Source organism: Pelophylax lessonae (assembly GCF_965119305.1).
Source record: "Pelophylax lessonae genome assembly, chromosome: 6".
Taxonomy (NCBI): domain Eukaryota; kingdom Metazoa; phylum Chordata; class Amphibia; order Anura; family Ranidae; genus Pelophylax; species Pelophylax lessonae.
In genome coordinates this window covers 118,181,292-118,207,007 of record NC_138773.1, presented here as the reverse complement: position 1 = coordinate 118,207,007, position 25,716 = coordinate 118,181,292, and the positions used below count along the sequence as shown (strand labels likewise).

The window sequence follows — 25,716 nt, the reverse complement described above, 5'->3', positions numbered from 1 at the left end:
AAGGCTCATACTACTGAGACGACTATGGAAGCCAATGGAAACGCCTTGGCAGAGCTGCTAAGGAAGGTGCTCTGAGCCCGGTGACAGAGACCCTGATTCTAGCCATTCCCTCTGATATGTTAAGAAGCTGCAGTCCCAAGCGGAAGTGCAGGAAAAGAGGAGATGGATGATTTTGGGGGCTACACGGGGTCCAGATGACATCTGGGGTCTTGATGGTAAATGGTGTTTACCCAGATCCCTTTTTCCAATGATGGCCCACTCGGCTCATTACCCCGGGCACCAGCCAAAGATGGTTATGTGTGCATAGGTGGAGGAGCATTGGATTAGCCCTGGCTTTACTACCGCAGCTGAAAACGGTAACGGTACAGAGAAGGCACTCACCCAAACTGGAATATCCCTTTTAGCGCATTTAGACTATATCACTTTGCCGGGGAACGAGTGTGTCTTGGTCTGTCCAGATGTTTTCTGGGTGGCCAGAGGCTTGACCCGTTCACCATACCATTGCCACTGCCACCACGAAAAAGATCCTGTCTGAGATCGTTTGTCGCAAGGGGGCTGCCTGGAACGATCGAGTCAGATCGCAGATCACACTGGTCAGATCTTTGCAGAGGTATGTACGGCGCTTCAGGGATTAGCAGTAAGGTTGAACGGCTAAATAGAAAGAGCCACGGCTCGAATGTTTTTTTCACTGCTCTTTACCCCAACAGGAATGCCCCATGGGTTATCACCCTACAAAGTTTTGTTTGGGAGTCAACCAAGAGCCTGGATTGTACTTTCCTCAGCAGCTGTTATTTTTACATTCTCAGCTGACGAGGTGGGTGCAGTCCTGGCAAAGGGAGCTCCAAAAAAGGTCCATCATAGGGTTCGGGAGTCTCTCCCAGACCCTGACACGATAACCGGTGTACATTCTGTCCAACCAGGTGACTGAGTCGTTGTGAGGAAACGTCAAGGGACAGGATTGGAGTGGAGGTATTCTGAGGTATTACCAGGTTCAGCTGACAACGCCGACTTCCTTGAGGCTCTGGATCCATACCAGCCACTGCAAAAAGCTGCTCAACTCCATCCAAGAATGATAATGAGGAGTATCATTTTTATTTACATATTTAGCAAGGGTGTTTTAGCAAGGGCAATGTATTTTCAGCTGGCCAAGACGGCAAACAGGTCTAATGGCTGGGTGTGCTTCAAACCCCCACCTAGCTATTACACCCCAGCAATAGCAGACATTCGTATCATCATGAAGACAACCGAGAGACACTTGTCCACAGATTTTAATGACACATTCCTAGAGGGTAACATCAATTTCAGTTTTAATGTTAGCTCTGGCTCCTGTTCTTTTCTGGTCAATACAATTTGGGTATCGGGACAATCAGGTAGTCCACAGATGGGCTTTACCTTTAGTTTTGCCACTGGAACTAGACTTGTAGGATCTATAACCTGTGGGACAGGTATAGCAGCCATCTCACCAATGAAACTCAGGGTGTTTTTACTGTAGTAGAAAATGGTACTAGATTTTCTTTTAGCTTCCAAGGGGGGTTTCTGTGAATTCATAGGGGAAGACTGCTGTTCCGGTATAGCAGACACCAGTGATAAGGTCCAAGCCCATATGGATAAGGTAACTTCATTGCAAGGCAGAGCCAGAGCTATAGCTAGTGAGGATTGGAATCCTTTTAATGCTTTGGGAGGTTTTGGGGATATTTTTGTTCTCCATTGGATCTTGGTTGAAGGAAATAGGAGTATATATACCTATGTTGTTCTTGTTTCTATTCCTCCTATATGATCCTGTTGTCTGGTCGACCGAGTCACCAAAGCCCGAGCAGATGACCTCGTCCTGATTGCTGAGACAAGACGCCCGAAATCCTGCTGGTCAACGCATCCCATCATCCCATGCCCTCCCTATAAGGTAATCTCCCAAAGAGCGGAACCCAAGTGTCGTTTCCTTTGGATGGATTGTTTTTATCCGTTATCTTTTTTTCTTTTTATAAACTCTTTGAAATTGATTTTTTTTTTATCGTAAGAAGAACTGTTCTGTTTATTTGGAAGAAGAAGATTCATCAAGGGACACATGGGAGCATATGACAAAGAGGAGGGGCTGTCGTGGAAAATTTAATTGTGGACATTTTCTTTAGTTAAATAGTCATAATGTCTCCCAGTGTCGGTTTTAACGATAATCGCTATTTACAGCGATTGTCGGTTTAACTGTCATTGCAGGAAAGACTTGTTAGTGAAAACCTTTCATTGGATGAGATGGCACAATACTAGTAGCAAAGAGTCCATCGCACAGATCTATATCGGCAATTCGGGGCCCGTACTGCTGAGTTATGTTTGTGATATGGAAATTCTTATCATTTTACCAAGATTAATAGATGGCATCTTTTATTCATATTCGATCGGTATGACTGAAACTGCTGCTATTATCTTATGCAGATAAAGCCTCATCAACTGGAACAAATAGAATGGTCACTGTCATATTTGGTTTATATATATATATATATATATATATATATATATATATATATATATATATATATATAAATCATGTACGATTGGACCCACTAATAAGTATGAGTACATGTTTATGAATTGACATGGGTGAACAATGGGAAACTATGTGCTCAGTTGGAATTCCCTTTTGTTCGGCCGTGTCCATTCATGGCCATCCACTCTACAGTTTCTATTGTACTTTGAATGTATACATGTTCTGTGATTGGTGGTCTTGAAGCCACTCACTGTAACTCCCTTTTGTTAAATAAACCTACTGGTCTTGGAGGAGGCAGTTACTCAGAGGAAACCCTTCAGATAGCATCGAATTGTCTACAGCAAGCGTGTCTGTTCATTTCTTTGCTGCCAGTGCTGGGAACTTTATACAATAGAGCGGTACAGTTGTACTTTTCAGTACAAGCTATTAATAGTGTTTGGTGCGTATTAATCTTCCGCGCACTAAGCGGGTTTCTATGCTCCAAGCCCTATTTCCATGACACAACCAGCATGAAACAAGCTATAAAAATAATTGATGCATCTTTATTTTGTGCTGTGCAACCATTCAGCTGAGTACTTCCAGAAAGATGCAGTGCCAGTCTTATGTAATATGTAAACGCAGAGCCGGATTGGCCTGCAGAATAACAACTTCAGGTTTAGGTGACTGCAGAACACAAGATTACCAACAAGGATCAGCACAATAAATTTGCTTTGTGTATACAAGCAATACCAGAGCAAAAATGAAAGGTCCTAAACAGGCATGTTATCTGCACATTTATGGAGATTATTTAAAGGTGTTGTAAAGGCAGAAGGTTTTTGATCTTGATGCATTCTATGCATTAATATAAAAAGCCTTCTATGTGCAGCAGCCTCCCCAGCACCCCCTAAAACTTAACTTAGCCCCTCTGTGCAGCGATGTGAATTAGTCCCTGGGTCGTCCGGGACTCTCTCCCCTGATCGGCTGAGACACAGCGGCGGGGCCACTGGCTCCATCAGCTGTCAAAGTCAGTTAGCCAATTAGGAGCGAGAGGGGGCAGGTCCGAATGGCAGCTCCGTGTCTGAATGGACACACGGAGCTGCAGCTCGGCTGCCCCCATAGCAAGCTGCTGGCTGTGGGGGCACTCGACGGGAGGGAGGGGTCAGGAGAGCCAACAAGGGACCAGAGAAGAGGAGGATCTGGGCTGCTCTGTGCAAAACCACTTCACAGAGGAGTTAAGTATAACATGTTTGTTATTTTTTATTTATTTTTTTAAACTAGACTTTACAATGACTTTAATGAAGACTATTTAGTAAAATTTTAGTAAATATTAATTTCACCTTAAGGAATAGACTTCAAACTCTAAAGCCTTGAGGTTTTTTTTATACCCTAATGCATTCTCTGCATTAAAGTGTAAGTTCACCTTTACAGAAAATCTGTAAGGTGACCTTACACTGAACCCCCTCCCCATCCCCCTGGTACCAGATTGCCATATGAAGCGGCTTTTCAATGTCTGGCAGCGGGAGATCACAGCAATCTGGTACAGCGGGACCAGGTGAGATGGGGAGGACGTCCTACGAAAGGTCACCTAACATTTTCTGTAAAGGTGAACTTAGGCTTTAAGGTTAAAAAACCTTCTATGCTAAAGGATACCCCAACCCCACCCACCTTTTGTACTCATTTCCATCCAGTGCTGTGCTTAAGAGCAGCGTCTCTCCCTCTGTTCACAGTGAGGATTGATAGCAGAGAGTGTGGGGCAGGGTCTCTCAGGATCCAGCCTGCATGAGTGCCCGATAGAAAGCGGCTTTCTATAGGTGCATTTGCCAAAAAAAGAGGAGCTAGAAGCACCAGCAGGGGACCTCAGAAGAAGAGGATCGGGGCTGCTCTGTGCAAAACCATTCCACAGAACAGATAAGTATGACATGTATTATTTGAATAAAAAAAAAAAAAAAAGTTTTACAATCACTTTAATTTTGTTTCTTTTAAACTACATTTACACAGTGTTTACAACAGTGTTTTAAAGGAAAAAGAAAGAAATCAGTACATTATTCATTGATCGTAAGTATTTTATTTAAACAATTAAGAATCTGATTCTTCATAGAGGTTTGTACTTGAAAGCAGAAATGTAATATTACAGGTGTCTGAAGTGCATTAAACGCTAACATCTCAGAAGAACTTAAAAGTATTGCAGGTTTTCCTTACTTTATCTACAGCTCACAAAAGGATTTTCACTTTTGGGAATAAAGTTAAATTCCATTACATTGAATTCTGACATACACAGTCTTACCATCACCATAACTGTATAGCAGTGTCTGCTGGTACACAAAACAGGCATGCATTACTCAGCGTTTAAGTACTCTTAGCCAGCCAACTAGAGCAAATAAGGCTGTCATTCTTATACAAACTGAAATTTTCACTAACCGCAAATATTAGAATTTGTTAATACTTCAGACTGGGAGAAAAGTTTGCCATTAGCAGATGTAATGCTCTTGTCGTCAAAGAGGACTGGTTACAATACAGTAATGTGCTGCAGACCTCTGTGGCAGGGAGGATTAACGGTACACAAAAAATGCTTACTATCTAAAATATTGCTGGTATAAACGGTTTTCCCTAATGGCGACTGCTGGTTGAATGGATATTCTTTTTAACAGACAATGTGTGCTCTTGTATGAAACCCAACAACAGTTTAAACGTCACAAATATGTAGGCAATACAAGTGGGGGGAAAGGGGGTACAAAAAGAAACCCAGTAGGGATGACTGCAAGGAATCACTTAAAATTAGAATGGATCTGTTTCAACATCACCAAATCAGATTCAGACAACAAAAACGAAAAAAAAAACAAAAACAAAAAAAAAAAACAAATTAAAGGACAATAAAGGAATCACATATTTATGTGAATGTCTGCAAAACACTGTTCTCATGGACACCTGTGTGCAATATACTACAAAACGTATCCAGAAGGAAATACCAAATAAAAACTTAGGCTGTGAGATTATCTTGTGTCATATAAAAACATGGAAAAGAGTGCAGGAAAGTGGATTTTCTTCCCACAGAAACTTGATTCTGTCATTTTTCTAGTGCAGGTTTTGAATGAAAACAAGAACCTGATCTGTTACTATAGGCAACACTTCTACACTTTCACTTGCCTCTACCATTCTAGAATACCCAAGTTCTGTACACAAACTGAACTACAAAAATAGAATATGTTGACCTGTTAATAAAGTTAAGTTCTTCAATAGGACATATGCAACACAAGGTCTTAAGACCTCACAAATTAAAGTAATGTATAGCTGGCAGAAGGCCATACTTCTCGGGTAATATTAGAAGGGTTAAAACCAAGCATGGAGGTATTAAAAGCTTAAGTGTAAAACAAATATTTTTTATTCAAATTGTAAATTAAACACCACTGCAGTCTACCTCCACCAGAAGTTCACTTTATTATAACTGCCATCAAGTGACAAGCTTAACTACTTTGACTATGCTATTTAAAAAAAAGAAAAAGAAAAAGAAAAAGGAGGGGAGGAGTACGCACATCAGTTAAGCGTATGGAAACACACAAATGTTGGGATGTGTGGGTCATGTAGATTTTTGAGAAGCAGAACCATTGCTGGGCTTATTTCAATGTATTGGGTTGATCCTTCATGTATTTGTGCATGGGTAACACAAAAAAGGAAAGATATATTTTTTGCATTGGGTACTAAGTGAATGAAATACTTCTGAAAAGTGTCTCTGGATATATGCTCAGCTACCAAACAAAAGTGTTAGTTTGAACATAGTGTGAAAAATAAACAGGTATTCTTTAACTACAAGAAATGAGGGGGAAGAAAAGAATGGAAAACAAGGTTTTTTTCTTCTTTTCAGAAGTCCACCTAACTTCACAATTCTGTTCTTTGGCTGTTTTCAGCTAGTTTTCAGAGGCCATGCTTCATCTCCTAGCCTCTTCTGTGCTAAGCTGGCTAACTCAACCAGCAACATTGCCAAGCAACAAGAGTAACCCAAGAAACGGACAGCATCCTCTTCACTGCAAATCCTTGATGGCCCCAGCGTTCCCCCCTTAACGAACAGGGTTTAGCATTTCTTCAATTGTTGACAGGGTCACATGGAAGAGAGTTCTAGATCACCATGTGGTCTGGAGGATGCCGATTTCTTTCTGCAGCAATTTCTCAGATGTACTGTCAGATCTTCCACAGCAGAAAGACAATCACTTTACCCAGACGGTGAGCATTGTACTCTGTGCCCTTGGGGTTTCTGACCACTGGTGTTTAACGTTGCTCTGGGTGCAGCATTCCTGTGGGATTCCCGTTCCCACTGCACCAGGATTTCCTAGATTACCACATATTAAGCCCCAGTATACATCACCACCGGCCTTGGCGCGGCTGTGGATGCCTGAGACTTGACTGATTCTGGTGGATTGCTGACTGTGCTGAACCAGGCTGGTCTGCCGTCTTCTAGTTCACACCCAAGCTGTCCAACCTTCATACAGCTGAGCCAGGTTATCTAGATTTGTTGCCTCCTTAATCACAAAATCCACCTAATAAATGTTAACAAAATTGTTAAAAGTGATAAAAATGTATGGGTTATCAACACATAAGGTACATGCTAGCCTGTGCCCCACTTCCACCATGATTTTTGACCCGCCTAGACTTAAGTCACCAGTAGATGCCACACATGCACAGATGTACCAACTCTGGAATGTACACAAAGCCAAATTAACAACCTGACATTCAAATTACAAAAGAAAGAAAAGGAACAAAAAAGAGAGAGAGAGAGAGATTGAGAGAGAGAGAAAAATAGAGGGTGGGTAAGGAACACATATCTGCAACGCTATAAAAACACACCAGAATGCACCAAAAATGCACTGGAACACACGTCCTTATTTAAGGTGAAGAAATTGCACCGGAGGCATCAAAAACACGCATTCAAAAAAAAGAGATTTTTGTACTTACCGTAAAATCCATTTTTTTGAGTTTGACAGACACAGCGCTCCACAAATCATAACTACTGGATTATTATTGCCTCCCCCAGGAGTAGGATTAATCGGAACAAAAAACACCTGGCTACGCCCATGGGCTGTCCTAAGCTTGGTATAAAACCCCCCCCCCTCTCTGCTCTAGGTAATCAGTTTATTAGCAAGCAATATTAGAAGTATCAGAACTCCATAGAGGGGTAGGTGCTGTGTCCGTCAATGAACTCAGAGAAATGGATTTCATGTTAAGTACAAAAATCCTATTTTCTCTTTCGTTCATTGACGGACACAGCGCTCCATAAATCATAACTACTGAGAAGTCCAAAAGCAGTGCCAAAAAGAAAATGAGGGGTGGGAAAAATAACCCAAAGCTAAACATAAGTGCCCTTAACCAGGACACAGGAGCCTTAACCTGGACACAGGAGCCCTGTCTCAGAAATAAAAGTTTAAAGAAAAACAGCCCCTCTTAACCACTTAAGCCCCGGAGGATTTGGCTGCTAAACGACCAGGGGGTATTTTGCGATTCGGCACTGCGTGACTTTAACGGACAATTGCGCGGTCGTGCGACGCTGTACCTAAACGAATTTGACGTCCTTTTTTTCCCACAAACAGACCTTTCTTTTGGTGGTATTTGATCACCTGTGCGCTTTTTACTTTTTTCGCTATAAACAAAAAAACAGTGTAAATTTTGCAAAAATAACAATATTTTTCACATTTTTTTATATGAAATTCCCCCAAAAAAAGAGTAAAAATCAAAATTTTCTAAAATTTTCGGCCAATTTGTTTTATGCTACATATGTTTGGTAAAAAAAAAAAAAAATCCCAAAAAGCGTATTTTGATTGGTTTGCGCAAAAGTTATTGCGTTTACTAACAAAGGGAAAGATTTTTGTCATTTTTGTTTTTTTTTTTAACGCGTAATGGCGGCGATCTGCGATTTTTTTTGCGGTACTGCGACATTGTGGTGGACAGATCGGACCCTTGACTGACATTTCTACAGTAATTAGTGCTATACATATGCACTGTTACTGTAAAAATACACTGGTAGTGAAGGGGTTAACTTTATTTGAGAGGGAGGGGCTGTGTGTGTCCCTAGGGGCGTGATTCTTACTGTGATTGGCTGTGGCTTGAGGTGTAAAAACACTGATCACACGGTTCTACTATGTAGAACCGTTTACACAAGCCGCCTGACTTTCTCCCTCTCCCCTGATGATCGCCGAGTGACCGGCGGACATCGGGTCCGCCGGTCACACGCGCGGGGGGGGGGGGGGGTCCGTGACCGCGCGGGCGCGCGCTCGCTCCCCAGACCCTCCCAGGCTAGTGACGTTAATTAACCTCACTCTGCCTGGCCGGGGCTGACCGCCGCAGTAAATTTACTTGCGGCGGTCGGCAAGCGGTTAAACAGCAGCCTGCAAAACTTTGTGGCCAAAAGAAGCATCCACAGATGACAAAGTATCTACCTTATAGCAGGCCCAGACTGGCCATAGGGCAGACCGGGCACTTTTCCGGTGGGCCCGTTGCAGCTACGGGGACGCCAGGTGGCATTTACTAATAGGGGCAGGCGCCAGCATAAGGCTGTGTGGACAACTCAATCCCTGAATCAGTCAGCCCTGCACACACTGCTCCGCCCACTCCACTGTGTTTCAGTATTGTGGGAGTGGAGCGCTCAGGTCACAGGCTGTCTCCTCCTACTGCTTTCCTTGTTTGGCTGTAGAGGTGGGCGGGGCGTCAGCAAACACAAGATCTGTGTCAGAGCACAGGTCAGTCAGACTGAGGGGAAAGAGCTGCATCTAGGATTGCTGATGGTGGGATCGGAGTTGAGGTGGTTGCAGTGAAGAGGAAGGGGGGAGCTTTTGGAGATTGGCCTGCCCGTCACCTTGAAAGTAGGTGCTGCGTTGCTGCTGTACAGACTCCTCTTATAACTTATCTGACATTCCTGCAGTGCTGTGACCTGGGATTGTATGAATGCTGGGGCTCCCCTGAAGCTTGCTGGGACTACAAGTGCCAGCAAGCACTGTTTCTGATAACATCTGGCTCAGCACTGTCACTTCCTTTGACACAGTGAATGGTGTATATAGACTGTCCATATAAAATGGGGCTTCCATTCTGTCAGCCAGCTCTGATTGCAACCGGGAGATGCAGTCACCCAGAACATCAAATTATATCACAAGTCACTACTGGTTGGTCACATGTGTGACAAGTTCTGATTGGTTACTATGGGTTACTGCACCAATCCTATGTCTGTTGACTTTATGCAAAGTAACCCGAACTGACCAATCACAGTCTATCTTGCACTGGCCTGACTTAGACAAAATTTGTACTGGTAAATAGCACCAGTGCAAATGACAGAAGCAGAAATCTGCTGCCCATCAAGCCCTGTACGCTTTAATGACAGGTCAGTGGCAGCGGCAGCTATCTGTGGCTATCCGCTCTGCCAGTGATTACCTGCAGATTGCGCACAAAGTGCATCCAGCAGGTAATCGCTGGCAGAGAGGATAGCCACAGATAGCTGCTGCAGCTGCCACTGACCTGTCAATCACTTGTCTACCGGGTACTTTTACCCCCTTTCTGCCCAGGCCAATTCTCAGCTTTCAGCGCTGTCACACTTTGAATGACAATTGCACAGTCATGCAACACTGTACCCATATGACATTTGTTATTATTTTCACACAAAAAGAGCTTTCCTTTGGTGGTTTTTAATCGCCACTGGGTTTTTTATTTTTTGCAAAATAAACTAAAAAAGACTAAACCTTTTGAAAAACAAAAAAAAAACCTTTTCATAGTTATAACATTTTGCAAACAGGTAGATTTTCTCCTTCAATGATTGGCACTGATGAGACGGCATTGATGAGGCTGCACTGATAGATGCACTGGTAGGGGGCACTGATAGATTACACTGATGAGGCACCAATGGGCACTGATAGGCAGCACTGATAGGTAACACTGATGAGGAGGCACTGATGAGCACTGATTGGCAGCACCTATGAGCACTGATAGGTGACACTGATGAGGAGGCACTGGTGGGCTCTGATTGGCAGCAGCGGTGGGAAATGTTGATCATATGGTAAAGAGCTGCTGATTGGCTCTTTATCTCGACCTGTGATCAGCTGTGTCCAGAGGACACAGTGATCACAAAGCGTGGTACCCGCACGCCACAGTGGGTGTGCGGTGGGCGCAATCATGGGAGGACGACATATAGGCCAGGCTGTAGTCGGCATTCGGCTATTGCGTGGTCGGCAAGTGGTTAAATCGTACAGGGCTTACAATTACTGAAGCCAGCCAAATATACTGTAACTAAAAGACATAGAAAAAAACGGTTGAAATTTTTTGTAATTTTGGCTGTAAAATGGGCTGCTCAGTCCAAAATGCCCGGGCCTATTTTTTGTCCCAGTCCGGGCCTGCCTTATAGAATTTTGTGAAGGTAAGCACCAATGACCAAGTGGATGCCCTGCAATTTTGCGATATTGATGCCTGATGACGCAAGGCCCAAGAAGCACTCAGCGAGTAGAATGCACCGTGACAGGGAAAGGTGGAACCGGACCTTTAATGGAATAGACCCAAGTCACCGTCTGTCTGATCCATCTGGAGATGGTAGCCGAAGATGCAGCCAGCGCTTTTCTTGGTCCGTCCGTAACCACAAAAAGCAAGTCTGACCTCCGAAGGGACTCAGTAGCTGCCAGATACACCCAAATCGCATGAACCAAATCCAAGGTATGCAAAGAAAATTCCTTGGGATGAGCTGGCTTGGAACACAAGGAAGGCAACACAATGTCCTCATTCAAATGGAAGTCAGAGACAACTTTGGGCAGGAATGATGGATAAGGAAGAACCACTTTATCCCTATGAACAACTAAATAGGGGCTGGGACAGGACAATGTCGCTAATTCTGATACCCTGCAGGCCAAGGTAATAGCCACCAAGAATGTCAACTTCTGGGATAAAGTAGGCCAGGGAATCTCCCGAATATTCTCAAAAAGAGGTTTCGGGAGAACCGAAAGTACTAAATTTAAGTCCCATGGCGGCAAAAGAGACCATACAGGTGGAGCCACATGCTGACCCCCCTGAATGAAGGTACGAACTAAAGAGTGCGTGGCTAGGGGTCGCTGAAAGAAGATTCCCAGGGTAGACACCTGGCCCTTGATGGTACTCAAGGCCAACTTCTGATCAACGCCCTGTTGAAGAAAGGTTAAGATCCGAGCAAAAGAAAAGGATTGAAGATAAGCGCCAATCGACTCACACCAAGAAATGTACATTTTTCACGTACAATGATATATCTTGCTGGAAGAGGACTTCCTCGCCTTCACCATAGTAGGGATCACTGATCCAGAAAGACCTTTATCGCTTTGTACCTGGCTTTCACTAGCTGAGCCATTAAAACCAACGACTAAAGAAGGATGGTAGATCAGCCCTTGGGACAACTGGTCTTCTCTGAGAGGAAGCCCCCAAGGGACGTTAATGGCCACCAGACTGATTGGAAGATCCTTGTCCTTGATTCCACACAGGAATTGCGAAAGAAGCCTAATCTGAGGATGATACTGCTTTACCCGTGGCCCTTGGACACCTGCGGCGTCTGCCAGAGGAAACCGTGATCTTGCCACGAACCCCGGTATCCTCCTGTGGAGTCCAACCTGCTAAAGGAGCTGCATGTAGGACTGTGAAAACAGAACTGTCTTGAAGGTGGATACCACCAGACTCAGAACCTGTATGCAAAATGGGAGAGAGCAGCCAGTGACTCACGGCCTGTGGTTCCTGAAGTTTGTCCAGAGGAAGGACCACCCTGGTCAGAATTAGAATCAGAGCTAGGTAAATCAATTCCCTAGACAGGGATAGGGGGGACCTTAGGTAGTTCGGACATCACCTGAACCTTTGCAGGAATTAAACCCGCACAAGGAGATTTAGGACCTAAAAAACCTGAAAAGGACAAGCTTTGTCCCCCTTTCTGGGTACCTCCAAAAGAATCATTTGGTGGATCCCCTTGACGCTCATGAAGGAGGTCCACGAGGCCAGAAACCAGCAAAGATGTCCCCCCACCCCAATAATGGGTGAGGGCAGACCTTCATGCTGAAGGGGTCTTGTCTGCGGGTCTGGAGAAGCTATCTCTAGGCTTACCAAACCAAGGATGCTTAGAATTTCCAGAAGATTTGAAAGATCTATTTCCTTTATTCTCCGTCCCAGAAACACAAAATAATTTTCTATGTGCTGAGGAGGAGGGCCCCCGTCACTCCTTCCCTTTCCTAGACTATGGCAGGAAGGTACTCTTCCCCTCCCCGTGATACCCTTAATGATGTCATCCAGGGTAGCCCCAGAAAGACGATCGCCTTGAAAGGGCAGATGAATGTGAGCTCTCTTAGAGGCTTGGTCTGTGGTCCAATTCTTAGGCCACAGCACGTGCCTAATCACCACCGCTGAAACAGAAAGTTTGGACAGCACAGGAGCTGTATCCAAAGCTGCATCACAAAAACTGCAGCCCATGGACCAACTGGTCCACTAAATCAACATAAGCAGCAAGGACCTGCTCACCCCCCAGGCCCTGGCCCAAAAGCTTGGCCCATTCAGTTGGGGTTTGAGACACCAGGGCTGAGGCAAAGACTGGCCACAATGACGAACCAGCCATAGTAAGCATACTGCGTGCCACAGCCTCCTCTTTCCTGTCAGCCGGGTCCTTCAAGGACAGAAATTCCTCTACTGGGATCATGGTAGCTTTGTTCAACCTGAAAACAGGAGGGTCCACCACTGGTGGACTAGTCCACTTTTTCTTTTTTAAAAGTGACTCCTCAAAACAGTAACATACAGCAAAATGTTTGGGGACCACAAAGGGTAATTTTGGTTGTTCCCATTCCTTACAGGAAAAGCTGTCAAAATAAGGCACATAAGGAAGCACCTTTGGATTGCGAGGTGATTTATGCGTACCAAACAGCAGCCAAGTCCGTGGCTACATCAGCCGCATCCTCTATTTTTAAAGTCTCACGAACTGCAGTAATAAGTGCGCCTACAATCACTTTTTAATTTGCTGCTGCGACAATGGAGGAATAATCCTTACTACTGGATGGATCTGAGGGTGTGATATTAAGCCCTTCTGGACAGGCCGCGTCCACGGCGGCAACAGGCTCAGAATCAGATGAGACCGACTGAGAAGGGAAAGGCGGTTGACACTTTCTCCTGGGCGTTTGCCCACACACCACTTCCACCAGTGACATGAAGGACTGCAGGACCGCCGTCAGTGCAACCATGAGAAGCTGTGGTTCCGAGGCACCTGCCACCTCCATGAGGGGATCAGTGGGGGATATGTGACTCTAAGGCTCCATAAGGAAAGGAAGACCTTGCAGTACAAAAATGATCTTTTTGGCATACCTATCAGCAGAGAGAGAGATAACAGGGACCTCCAAGGACTTACCCTACCGATCAGAGGAGCGCCGAAAATTTAGACCCAGCATCACCATGGACGCCATCCCTATTCATATGTCCCGGGCACAGGAAGAGGAAACTGAGGAGGAAGATGAAAAGGAGGAGCTTCGGCATCCCCATGAGGCTTCGGTCGTCTCCAGCGTCTCCCGGACTTAGGGAAAATGGCCCCCGTGACATCATCGGGCTACACAAACATGGCCGCCAACCAGAGACCAGCCAGACTAAGGAAACATGGCTGACATTAGCTACAGCATGCTGCCAGGATCTCCCGTGTCCTCTGCAATGCTGCACCCTCTGCAAGGGGACCCCCTCCTGAAGGTAGGACACACTTTAGAGGAGACTCCGCTGCACACTCTGCACTGGGACCCCCCTGCACTATACCCACACTGCAAAGAGTGGGGCATGCACCTAGGGGTCTCCTACACTGGGACCCCTCCATACTATCAGGGCAGGAAACACTATCCCAGGACCCTTACAGAGTGGGGATATCGGGGAGACCCCAGGGATCTCCAATGCATCCTCTGCCCTGGGACCCCCACTAGACTCAAGGTCCAGACGAGGGAAAGAAATAGGGGGAAGCCCAGCTTACTGAGGGATTTTTAAGGATGGGAACAGGGAACCTGCAGGTAGGTCCGACAGTTCCTGGAGGTTACCCCCGTCCACCCAAAAAAAAAAACCGCCAAAAGGGGAGAGGGGGGACTGTACTTACCCTTCCATGGGGCGGGTAACGCTTCAGACAGAATCCTCGCCACCGAAGTAGGGGAACTGTTGGCCAAGGGACTACTGCGCATCAGACCCAAGTCTGAATGTATGTGACTCTGTGAGACATTTAACACGTGGACCAGCCTCTGTCTGTGAGGCTATGTAGCGGCCGAACTAGTGCGTAGCTGCAGACTAAACGCAAACGTTGGCGGGGCTGGGGGGACCACTGGATCTAGATTACCAGCCCATTGCCCAGCAGTTGATTGTAGATCTCCCGAGAAAAAATAATGGATTTTTGACTTCCCTTAAAATCCTTTTCTCTGAAGTTCATTGACAGACGCAGCTCCATATTCTTCTTAACCATTGGGTTATGTTGCCCCCTACAGGACCAGGACACTAGGCAAGAAAAGTCTTTACCACGCCTATGGGTATACACCCACTCACTCTGCTATAGGCATTTCATTTTGTTGCAAGCAGTGTCAGAAGAAAAAAAAAACCCAACTCATATATATATATATTATATATATATATGAGTTGGGTTTTTTTTTTATATATTATATATATATATATATATATATATATATATAGGGGCGGGTGCTGCGCCTGTCAATGAACTTCAGAGAAAAGGATTTTACGGTAAGTCAAAAATCCAGTTTTCTCTATTGTTCATTGACAGACGCAGCTCCATATTCTTAACCATTGGGACGTCCCGAAGCAGTATTAGCATGAGCGGTGGGAAAACAACGCAGAAAAGAACGTAATTCCCAAAGACTAAACCTACCCAACCATCTAACATGGAGCTCAACCAGGAACAACTGGAGCTCACCTAGAAACAACAAACACCCTCAAAGAGAATACATTTTAAACTCTTTTTAGAATCTTTTAAACAGCAGCCTGCAAAACCTTGCAGCCAAAAGAAGCATCCGAGGATGCCAACACATCTACTTTGTAGAATTTTGTGAACGTGTGTACAGACGACCATCTTGCCACCTTGCAAACTTGTATTACTGACACCCGATGACGAAAAAAGTCCAAGAAGCACTCAGCGACCTAGTAGAATGCGCCTTCACAGGGAAAGGTGGAACCTGACCCTTAAGTGAATACAGTGGGGATCGAAAGTTTGGGCACCCCAGGTAAAAATTTGTATTAATGTGCATAAAAAGCCAAGGAAAGACGGAAAAAAATCTCCAAAAGGCATCAAATTACAGATTAGACATTCTTACATGTCAACAAAAGTTAGATTTTATTTCCATCATTTTCAAAATAACAGAAAACAAAAAAATGGCATCTGCAAAAGTTTGGGCACCCTGCAGAGTTAATATCTTGTACTGCCCCCTGTGGCAAGTATCAGAGCTTGTAAACGCTTTTTGTAGCCAGCCAAGAGTCTTTCAATTCTTGTTTGAAGTATCTTTGCCCATTCTTCCTTACAAAAGTCTTCCAGTTCTTTGAGATTTCTGGGCTGTCTGTCACGCACTGCTCTTTTAAGGTCGATCCATAGATTTTCAATTATGTTGAGGTCAGGAGATTGTGAAGGCCATGGCAAAACCTTCAGTTTACGCCTCTTGATGTTATCACCCGTGGATTTCGAGGTGTGTTTAGGATCATTATCCATTCGTAGAAGCCATCCTCTCTTTAACCTCAGCTTTTTCACAGATGGCATCAAGTTACCATCCAAAATTTGCTGAAATTTTATTGAATTCATTTTTCCTTCTACTACTGAGATGTTCCCTGTGCCACTGGCTGCAATACAACCCCAAAGCATGATTGATCCACCCCCATGCTTAACAGTTGGACAGAGGTTATTTTCATTAAATTCTGTGCCACTTCTTCTCCAAACGTACCTTTGCTCATTCCGGCCAAAAAGTTCAATTTTAACCTCATCGGTCCACAGAACTTGTTTCCAAAATGCATCAGGCTTGTCTATATTGTCCGAACAGAGGATATTGATATCTGAAAACACTTTGCTATCTTCTTATAGCCTTCTCCAGCTTTGTGAGCGTTAACTATTTTCAGTTTCGGTTTTCTAGACAACTGCTTAGAAGATCCCATGGTGCTGATTGTTGGGGCAAGGTCAGATGAGTCTGGGCATTTAAAACCTTTGAGATTGACATTACCTGGTCTTCCCAGACGATGATTGAGAACAATCCATGACACTGGCAGTGCATGCTAAATTTGGGTGCCCAAACTTTTGCAGACGCCATTTTTTTGTTTTCTGTAATTTTGAAAGTGTCAATGAAGGAAATAAAATCTAACTTTTGTTGACATATTATAAGAATGTCTAATCTGTAATTTGATGCCTTTTGGAGATTTTTCCCATCTTTCCTTGGCTTCTTTATGCACATTAATACAAATTTTTACCTGGGGGGCCCAAACTTTCGATCCCCACTGTAAGCCTGTACTACCGTCTGCCTGATCCATCTGGATATGGTCGCAGCAGACGCAGCCAATCCCTTCCGAGGTCCTTCCGCGAGGACAAAAATAGAGTCTGATTTCCTCAGAGACTCAGTAACTGCCAAGTAAACCCCAAGTTCCTGAACCACATCCAAGGGATGCAAAGCAATTTCTTTAGGATGCTTGGGCTTAGGACAAAGAAGGCAGCACAATGTCTTCATTCAAAATGGAAATCAGAGACCACCTTAGGAAGAAACGACTGATTAGGTCAAAGTACCGCTTTATCTTTGTGGACCACCAGATAAGATGAATGGCAGGACAGCGCCGCCAATTCAGACCCTCTGCGCGCAGAGGTAATAGCCATCAAAAAGGCTACCTTTTGTGACAGTGTAAACAGAGGAATCTCCCTAATGTTTTCAAAGGGAGGTTTCTGAAGGACTGACAGTCCCAAGTTAAGAGCCCATGGAGGTAATGGGGACCGTTGCAAACTCCCTGGATTAAGGTGCGAATCAAAGAATGCGTAGCTAAAGGATGTTGAAAAAACACTGCCAAGGCTGACACCTGGCCTTTAATAGTACCCAAGGCCAACCGCTGCTCAACCACTCTTTGGAGGAAAGCAATTATCCTAGCCACTGAAAATGAGCGTGGATACACCTTAATCGATTCACACCATGCGATGTACATTTTCCCTGTATGATGATAAATCTTCCTAGAGGTAGATTTTCTAGCCTTCAACAGTGTAGGAAGTCAGAAAGACCCCTATCTTTCAATACCTGGCTTTCAACAGCCACGTCGTTAAAGCCAGCGACTGTAAAGCAGGATGGAATGTCGGCCCTTGAGACAGCAGATCTTCCCTGAGAGGAAGTCTCCAAGGAACATCGTCGACCAACCTTACCAGATTGGTGTACCAAGACCGGCAAGGTCAGTCTGGAGCCACAAGAATGACTGGAATCCCTTCCACCTCTATTCTGTGCAGAAGCATCAGCAGACGTTTTAGCGGAGGAAATGCATAGATCAGCCAATACTGATCCCAAGGAGCCACCAGTGCGTCTGTGGCGTCGGCCAGAGGATATCGAGACCTGGCTACAAACCTCTGTATCTTCTTGTTGAGCCGAGAGGCCAACAGGTCCACATTGGGTATCCCCCCACCGGACACCCAGCAAGTGAAACACCTCCGGGCGAAAGGACCAATCCCACTGATCCAACACCTGACTACTAAAGTAATCCGCCTGCCTTCGGGGATATGCACAGAGGATAGTGCTGGAACAAAGTTTTCTGCCCATTTTAGCATCTTGGCCATCTGCCGGGCCACCAGGACACTCTTGGTGCCCCCTCAATGATTGACTCAAGCCACGGCCGTGGCATTGTCTGCCTGAATCCAAACTGGACATCTTGCAGACGATTTTTCCAGTGACTCAAGCAAAGCTTTAATCGCTCGGAGTTCCAGAATATTGATCGGTAGTCTTGACTCAAGAGTCCAGATCCCCTGGACACACATCTTTCCAAGCACTCCACCCCAACTGGGCAGGCTGCCATCCGTGGTTACCATGGTCTAATACAAGGGAAGGAAGGGACTTGGCCTGACGCAGAGCCATGGAACGGAGCCAGCATAGTAGAGCACTTCTTGTGTTTTGTCTCAGCTGAAAATCAGATTGTCCAAAGATTTTGGATCCTTGTTCCACTTGACAAGAATTTCTCTTTGCAGAGAGAAATTCGCCTCAGAGGTCGACACCATCAGGTCTAGTGCTCGCATGCAAGCCTGCAGAGAGGACAGATTGCTGGATACTAGCAAGTGAATCACCCTCTGCAATTTTTGCAGCTTTTCCAGAGGGAAAAACACCCTCGCTGAGTCCAAAGTCAGTCCCAGATAATCCAATTTGGAAGATGGGACTGACAGAGCAGATTTTTTTAAATTGATGTTCCAACCGAACTCTTGCAGAGTCTATACAGTGATTGACAAGTCACCCAACAGGATTGAATGGGAGTCTGCTCTTAAGAGGAGATAGTCCAGGTACCCCAGTACCGCAATCCACCGCTGTCGCAGTAATGCCAATACCAGACCCAACACTTTGGTGAAGACCCTGGGAGCGGAGGCGAGACCAAAGGGTAATGCCACAAATTGATAATGCTCCTCTCCTACAGCGAAGCAAAGAAAACACTGGTGTCCAGGGATAGGGATGTGTAGATATGTGTCATTGATATCGATAGAGGCCAAAAAGTCCCCTTTGTGTAGGGACGCCACAACCGTGCGAATGGACACTATTCAAAACTTCTGTACCCGCAAATAGCGGTTCACAGCCTTGAGGTCCAGGATTGGACGCATTTTGTCTTATTTCCTGGGAACAGTGAACAGGTTTAAATAGAACCACTGAAAGCGTTCCCATGAGGGAACTGACACAATTACCCCCTGCGACAGCAGATCTTGTACCGCCTCTTGTAGATCCCTTTACTGATCTAGAGATAGGCGTAGATTGGACGGGAAGAATCTGTCCGACGGTCGAGTCCTGAATTCGATCTTGTAACCCGTTCAGATGAGTTTGTGGACCCATTTGTCCTTAATGAGTTTGTGGACCCATTTGTCCTTAATCAAGGAGGTCCATGGTTCCAGAAAGAAACAAAGACATCCCCCAACCCCAGTTATGGGTGAGGGCGCCCCTTCATGCAGAAGGGGACTTGTCTGCAGATCTGGAGGGACCTGCTCTCGGCTAACTCGACCATGTCTTCTTGGAACCCCCAGATGATATAAAAGGCTTAGATCCATTCTCCTGTGTGCCGGAGGCACGACAGGGCCGCCTGTGTGCTGAAAAATAAAAGCCCCGTCTGTGACGCGGAGACTTGTCCTTAGCAGAGTACTCTTTCCACCGCTAAGCCCTTTGATAAGTTCATCCAACGCAGACCAAATTCGGCAGTCCACTGTAAAGGGGAAATCTGACAGAGCCTTTTTAGAAGCCTGGTAAACAGAACAGCCTTTTAGCCACATCATGCGTCTAATGGTTACCCCTACCGCAGAAACTCTAGCAGCAAGGGGGGCTGCATCTAAAGACGTATCACATATAAATAGTAAGGCTTGGACCATTTGGTCCGTTAGCTCAAGGCCCAGGGGAAGCTCTTCGGCTTCCAAATCACTTTTTAGTAACTTTGCCCATTCGGTTATGGTCTGGGACACCAGAGTGATAGGGAAGACCGGTCTAAGTATTGAGCCCGCTATCACATGTAAGTGGCGCGACAGAGTCTCAATTCTTCTATCAACAGGATCTTTAAAGACCGGAGACTCCTCCACCAGGACCACAGTAGATTTGTTCAGTGTGGAGACCGGATAGTCCACCTTCGGTGGAACGGTCCCTTTATTGACTACAGCGTCCATAATGGGGTAGTGTCTCAAAGTGCTTCGGCACCACTAACATGTGTTTAAGGCCCCCCACTGTTCAGTGACAATTTTGCAAAAAGTTCTGGACGAGGGAAAACCTTGCCCGGCTTCGGGGATTTGCGTGTTCCAAAGGACACCTGTGTCCCTGATGCTGTAGAATCATCCGCCATTTTTTGATTTTCCTGAACTGACACTATATATGCCTCCATCATCCCGTGCGGCTGCAGATGAGGATATTTCATCCTCGCCATCAGATGCGATGGCACAGATCCCTCAGGGTGGCTCGCGTCTGTGGCGGCCATATCAAACTCAGAATCTGAAGATACAGATGAGGCAGGTGTGGGCGCTTTTTACTCATCCTCTTTTTTAGGACCATATCAACTTTTGACACCAGGGTTTCCAAAACCGCCTTTAAGGCAGACAAGGGTTGCGACCCATAGGTCCCCACAACACCAAGGAGGGGATCAGTAGGTGATACTTGCTTCTGGGACTCCATGTTCACCTGGGGACAGCACAGTGTCACTTTAAGAATCCTGCAAAAAAAAAAAAAAATGGCCCCACACCGCTGCACCAGCAGTACTACAAGTTCCAGCACACTAAACTGCAATATAGCAGAGTGAGAGAGCGACCTAGAGGGACCCCAATAGACTCAATACCACCCGATATTAGGGAGAGCAGAGCCGGCCTGAAGTGTGCAGAAAACGATCCTCAAAGGAAGAGGAAGTATCTGGGAAAGCATCCGTGTTAGAACCTTGCCACTCACTGCTGTACAGCATTCTCGAGTTCTGAGAAAATTACCACCCTATGCATTTCAATGGGGACACCACAACAAAATGGCCGCCCTATGCATTTTAATGGGAAACTACTAAAAAATGTCTGCCAAGCCTTGTACAGCTGATCTACAAGAAAAATAGGATTTTTGCCTTACCGTAAAATCCTTTTCTCTGAAGTTTATTGATGGACGCAGTCTTTTGTTCTCAATAGCAGTAGGGTTACGCTGCCCCCTACATGAGTAAGACACTAGGCAGAAAAAAGTTCTGACTATGCCTATGGGCAGTCCCCATACCCTCTCTCCCTGCTATAGGATGTCAGTTTTGTATCAAAGCAGTGTCAGAGAAAATAATACCAACCCAACTCAAAAATAGAGGGGCGGGTAATGCGTCCGTCAATGAACTTCAGAGAAAAGGATTTTACGGTAAGACAAAAATCCCTTTTTCTCTATCGTTCATTGACGGACGCAATCTTCGGTTCACAATAGTAGGGACGTCCCAAATCAGTGCCATAAAACATTGAGGGTGGGAACAGGAGAAAATAATTCCCCAAGGCTGAACCACAGCCAACCAGGCAACATAGGACTCCATCAGATCAACAAGATGAGACCCACCTGAAAAAACATTAAAGCGGAGTTCCACCCTAAAAATGATTTTTTCACCGTCCACTAGCTTAGATGACCCTGAAAAAGAATTGTATAATTACATTTTTTTTTTCACTTACCTTGTTTTTTAATGAAAATATACTTACCTTCCTTCCTCGTCCTCCCTCTGCGGACACAGTCCACGCCGTCACTCCCTCCTCGCATTGACTCCTGGGAGATGAGCGCAATCGATCCCAGGAGTCAATGCGCCTGCACCGGCCGTGCCCGTCACTTCCGGGGGAGGCGTGTCATTCCCTGCTGAACAGCTTCTGGGCATGCCCAGAAGCTGTGCAGGGATGACATGCCTGCCCTGGAAGTGACAAGCACGGCCGGTGCAGGGCATTCTGGGACTCCAACGACACCGAAGAGGACGCTCCAGCTTCAGCTGCCCACACCTGAGATGGCAGCGCTGGACAAGACATTTTCAAGGTAAGTATTTCTTCTAAAAGTTAAGTGAAACAGTGGACAGTTCAGAGGCTATCGTTGCTTAAATGCACTAGCCCTGACTGTCCGGGGGTATTTTTAGGTAAAAAGAAATTTTCAGGGTGGAACTCCGCTTTAAACACCCTCAAGGGAGACTAAAAACAGCAGCATGCAAAACTTTGCGACCAAAGGAAGCATCTGCAGATGCCAGCACATCCACCTATTAAAACTATGTGCAAGTATGAACAGACGACCAGGTAGCCGCCTTGCAAACCTTAATCACAATGATTGGCCTGATGGCACTAAGCCCCCGAGTAGAGTGCGCCGTAACTGGGAAAGGTAGAACCTGACCCTTAATTGAATAAGCCTGCACAACCTTCTGTCTGATCCATCTGGAAATAGTCGCAGCAGACGCAGGCAGCCCTTTCTTTAGTCCATCCGTGAGAACAAAGAGCAAATCCGACCTTCGAAAAGACTCAGTAGTTGCCAAGTACACCCTGATTGCCCAAACCACATCCAAAGTATGCAATGCAAATTCATTAGGATGTTTAGGCTTAGGACACAAGGAGGGTAACACAATGTCCTCATTTAAATGGAAACTGAAAACCACCTTCGGAAGGAAGGACAGATCCGGGCGAAGTACCACTTTATCCCTATGAAACACCAGATAGGGAGAACGACAGGACAACGCTGTCAGTTCCAACATCCCGGCGCAGAAGTAACAGCCACCAAGAAGGCCACATTCTGAGATAAAGTAAACAGGGTAAGCTCCCAAAAATGTTTAAAGGGAGGTTTCTGGAGAACCGACAGCACCAAATTAAGATCCCAAGGTTTCAATGGAGGTCGCACCGGAGGAGCCAAATGTCGGCTAATGGCCACCCATTCCCTGGTAATTGCCAAGGCCGAAACCTGACCCTTGATAGTACTCAAGGCCACAAATTTGGATCAACCCCAATTGGTCCTTGAGACAGCAAATCCTCCCCTGAGAGGAAGTCTCCAAAGAACGTTTGCGACTAGCCTGACAAGGTCGGCGTACCAAGCCCGGCGAGGCCATTCTGGAGCCACAAGGATTACCGAAACTCAAAGAAGTTTTGGCAGTAACTCGAGCGGAGGAAAAGCATACAGCAGCCAATACTGACCCCACGGAGCCACCAGCTCGTCTGTGGTATCTGCCAGAGGGTCCCGAGAGTGGGCCACAAACTTCTGCACTTTCCGGTTGCTCCGAAACGCCAACAGATCTACGTCTGGAGTGCCCCAACGAAGGCACAGCTGCTGGAACACCTCCGGATGGAGAGACCATTCCCCTGGAGCCAAGGTCTGCCGACTGAGGTAATCCGCCTACCAATTTTCCACTCCAGGAATGTGAACAGCGGAGAGAGCTGGAACAAAGTGTTCCGCCCATCGAAGGATGCTCGCCACTAAGGCCGTAAGGACACTCCTGGTGCCCTCTTGGTGATTGACATAAGCAACAGTTGTGGCATTTTCCGATTAAATGCGCACTGGACAGCCCCAAAGGTGCTCCGTCCAGTGGACTAAGGAAAGCCTGATCGCTCTCTGCTCCAAAACATTTATCCATTAAATGGGAAGAAAAGATTTTTCTTGTTTGAGCGTTGGGGACCGAAGCCACCATAACAGGGACCCCCTGGTCACCTGGCACAACTGGATCCGATTGTCCAGAAAACTTGGATCTTTGTTCTATTTAAAAAGAAATTCCTACTGGAGTATTCTCAAGTGAAAATGAGCGTAAGGTACCGCCTCAAAGGACGACACCATCAGTCCCAAAACTCGCATACAAATCTGAAGGGACGACCATTTGCTATACAGCAATAGCTGAATCGCAGACCAGAGTTGTTGAAGTTTGTCCAGAGGAAGAAACACCCTGGCTGAGGACGAGGCCCAGGTAGTCCAGTCTCATGGAAGGAACCAGGGATGACTTCTGGAGATTCAGAATCCACCCGAGTTTTCATGGTTATCTCTAAGTTTGTCACCAGCGCAGTGGGAGACTCCACACAGAGCAGATAGTCCAGGTAACCCAGGACCTATATCCGCGCTGGCGTAATAAAGCCAGGACTGGAGCCAACACCTTTATGAAGACCCGAGGAGCAGAGGTGAGACTAAAGGGTAATGCCACAAACTGATAGTGATCCTCTCTATTGGCAAAACGCAGAAGCCGTTGGTGTCCTGCACGTACTGGGATGTGAAGGTAGGCATCTTTGATGTCTATGGAGGCCATGAAATCCCCCTGGGGTAGGGAAGCCACCACTGTGCAAACGGATTCCATCTTGAATTTTTGAACTTGCACAAAGCAATTCATTGCCTTCAGGTCCAGAATAGGACGCACCTAGTGCTCCTTCCTGGGAACCGTAAACAGGTTTGAGAAAAAGCCCTGAAAACATTCCGAGAACGGAACTATTACCCCTTGTTGTAACAGGTCCTGTACCGCCCCAAAGAGAGCCTGTAAGCGATCCGGGGGACAGTTGCACTTTGGAAGGGGAAAAACGTATCTTGTAACTGGACCGTATTACCTTGTGAACTCACTTGTCTCGTATCCGGGTTAACCACAGGTCCAGGAACTGGCAAGCACGTCCCCCCACCCCAGATACGGGTGAGGGCGCAACTTAAGGCCAAAGGGGCCTTAACCGCAGGACTGGAGAAATCAGATTTCTGATTTCCAGACCAGGGTCGCTTGGAGCCACCCGAGGAGGCCCTGAAGGCCTTTGATCCTTTATCACTCATCCCTAAGGGGTGAAAAAAAACTTTTCATGTGCTGAAAAGGAGAGGCCCTGTCTAAGACGAGGGTCCCTACCCTTGTTAGCCTGTGGGAGAAAAGTACTCTTAACCCCTGTAAGACCTTTGATAATGTCATCAAGGGAAGCCCCAAAAAGGCGATCACCTTGAAAAGTCAAAAGAGTAGCTCCAATCGTTTTTTGGCACCCCGTCCTTTACAGGCCACATCCACCCGTGACACAAAGGATTCCAAGACCGCCAATAGTGCATCTATGGATAGCTGGGAAAAAAAAAGTTTATTTTTTAAAACGTCCCACCGCGTTATATCGCCTCGAAGAGGTCAGGCAGAACACACAGAGACCCCCAGCAGAGAGAGACCCTCAGACTCACCATCCCACCAAAGATGCACCAGGAAGGCCCAGAACATCTGCACAGCAGATCCGGCATAGATGCTTGTAGATTTCACATAAAAAAACGGCGCTCCAGCACCCCCCCCCCCCCGAAGGCCTCCATCGCCTGCTACAGCCCCTGCACTGTACCCGACTGCTTTGGTAGGGACCCCCTATGAAATAGTGGGAGGATGGCCTGCGGGGGGGAGCCTTGGATGGTCAATGGTCCCTAGGGACCCCACATACAAGGAGGGGGACATGGGGGGTAACTTGAGGGTCCGACCGCCCTAGGGAGGGGCCCACATCCACCCAGAGACCGCAAGAGATATAAGGGGACACTACTCACCACAAACAAGAAACACAAAGAAAGGCGCATCGACCTAGCGCATTATCCTCAATATGGGCTTTATTGTTAAAAAATAAAAATGGCTACTCACAAGCAAAGGTATAAATCAATCACATCGGACTCAAAATCTTGAGT

At 46.1% G+C, this 25,716-nt stretch overlaps 1 protein-coding gene across 4 annotated transcripts in view; it reads right to left on the bottom strand.

Moving 5' to 3' along the window:
• Window positions 1-5,928: 5,928 nt before the first annotated feature.
• Window positions 5,929-25,716, bottom strand: part of SMG1 (SMG1 nonsense mediated mRNA decay associated PI3K related kinase) — a 795,166-nt gene continuing 775,378 nt past the window's right edge. For all 4 annotated transcript variants that reach the window (XM_082260927.1, XM_082260924.1, XM_082260925.1 and 1 more), the window contains exon 63: window positions 5,929-6,984. In XM_082260927.1, coding sequence (XP_082117053.1) covers window positions 6,907-6,984 — 78 coding nt within the window. In that variant the 3' untranslated portion in view covers window positions 5,929-6,906. The remainder of the gene's footprint in view (window positions 6,985-25,716) is intronic.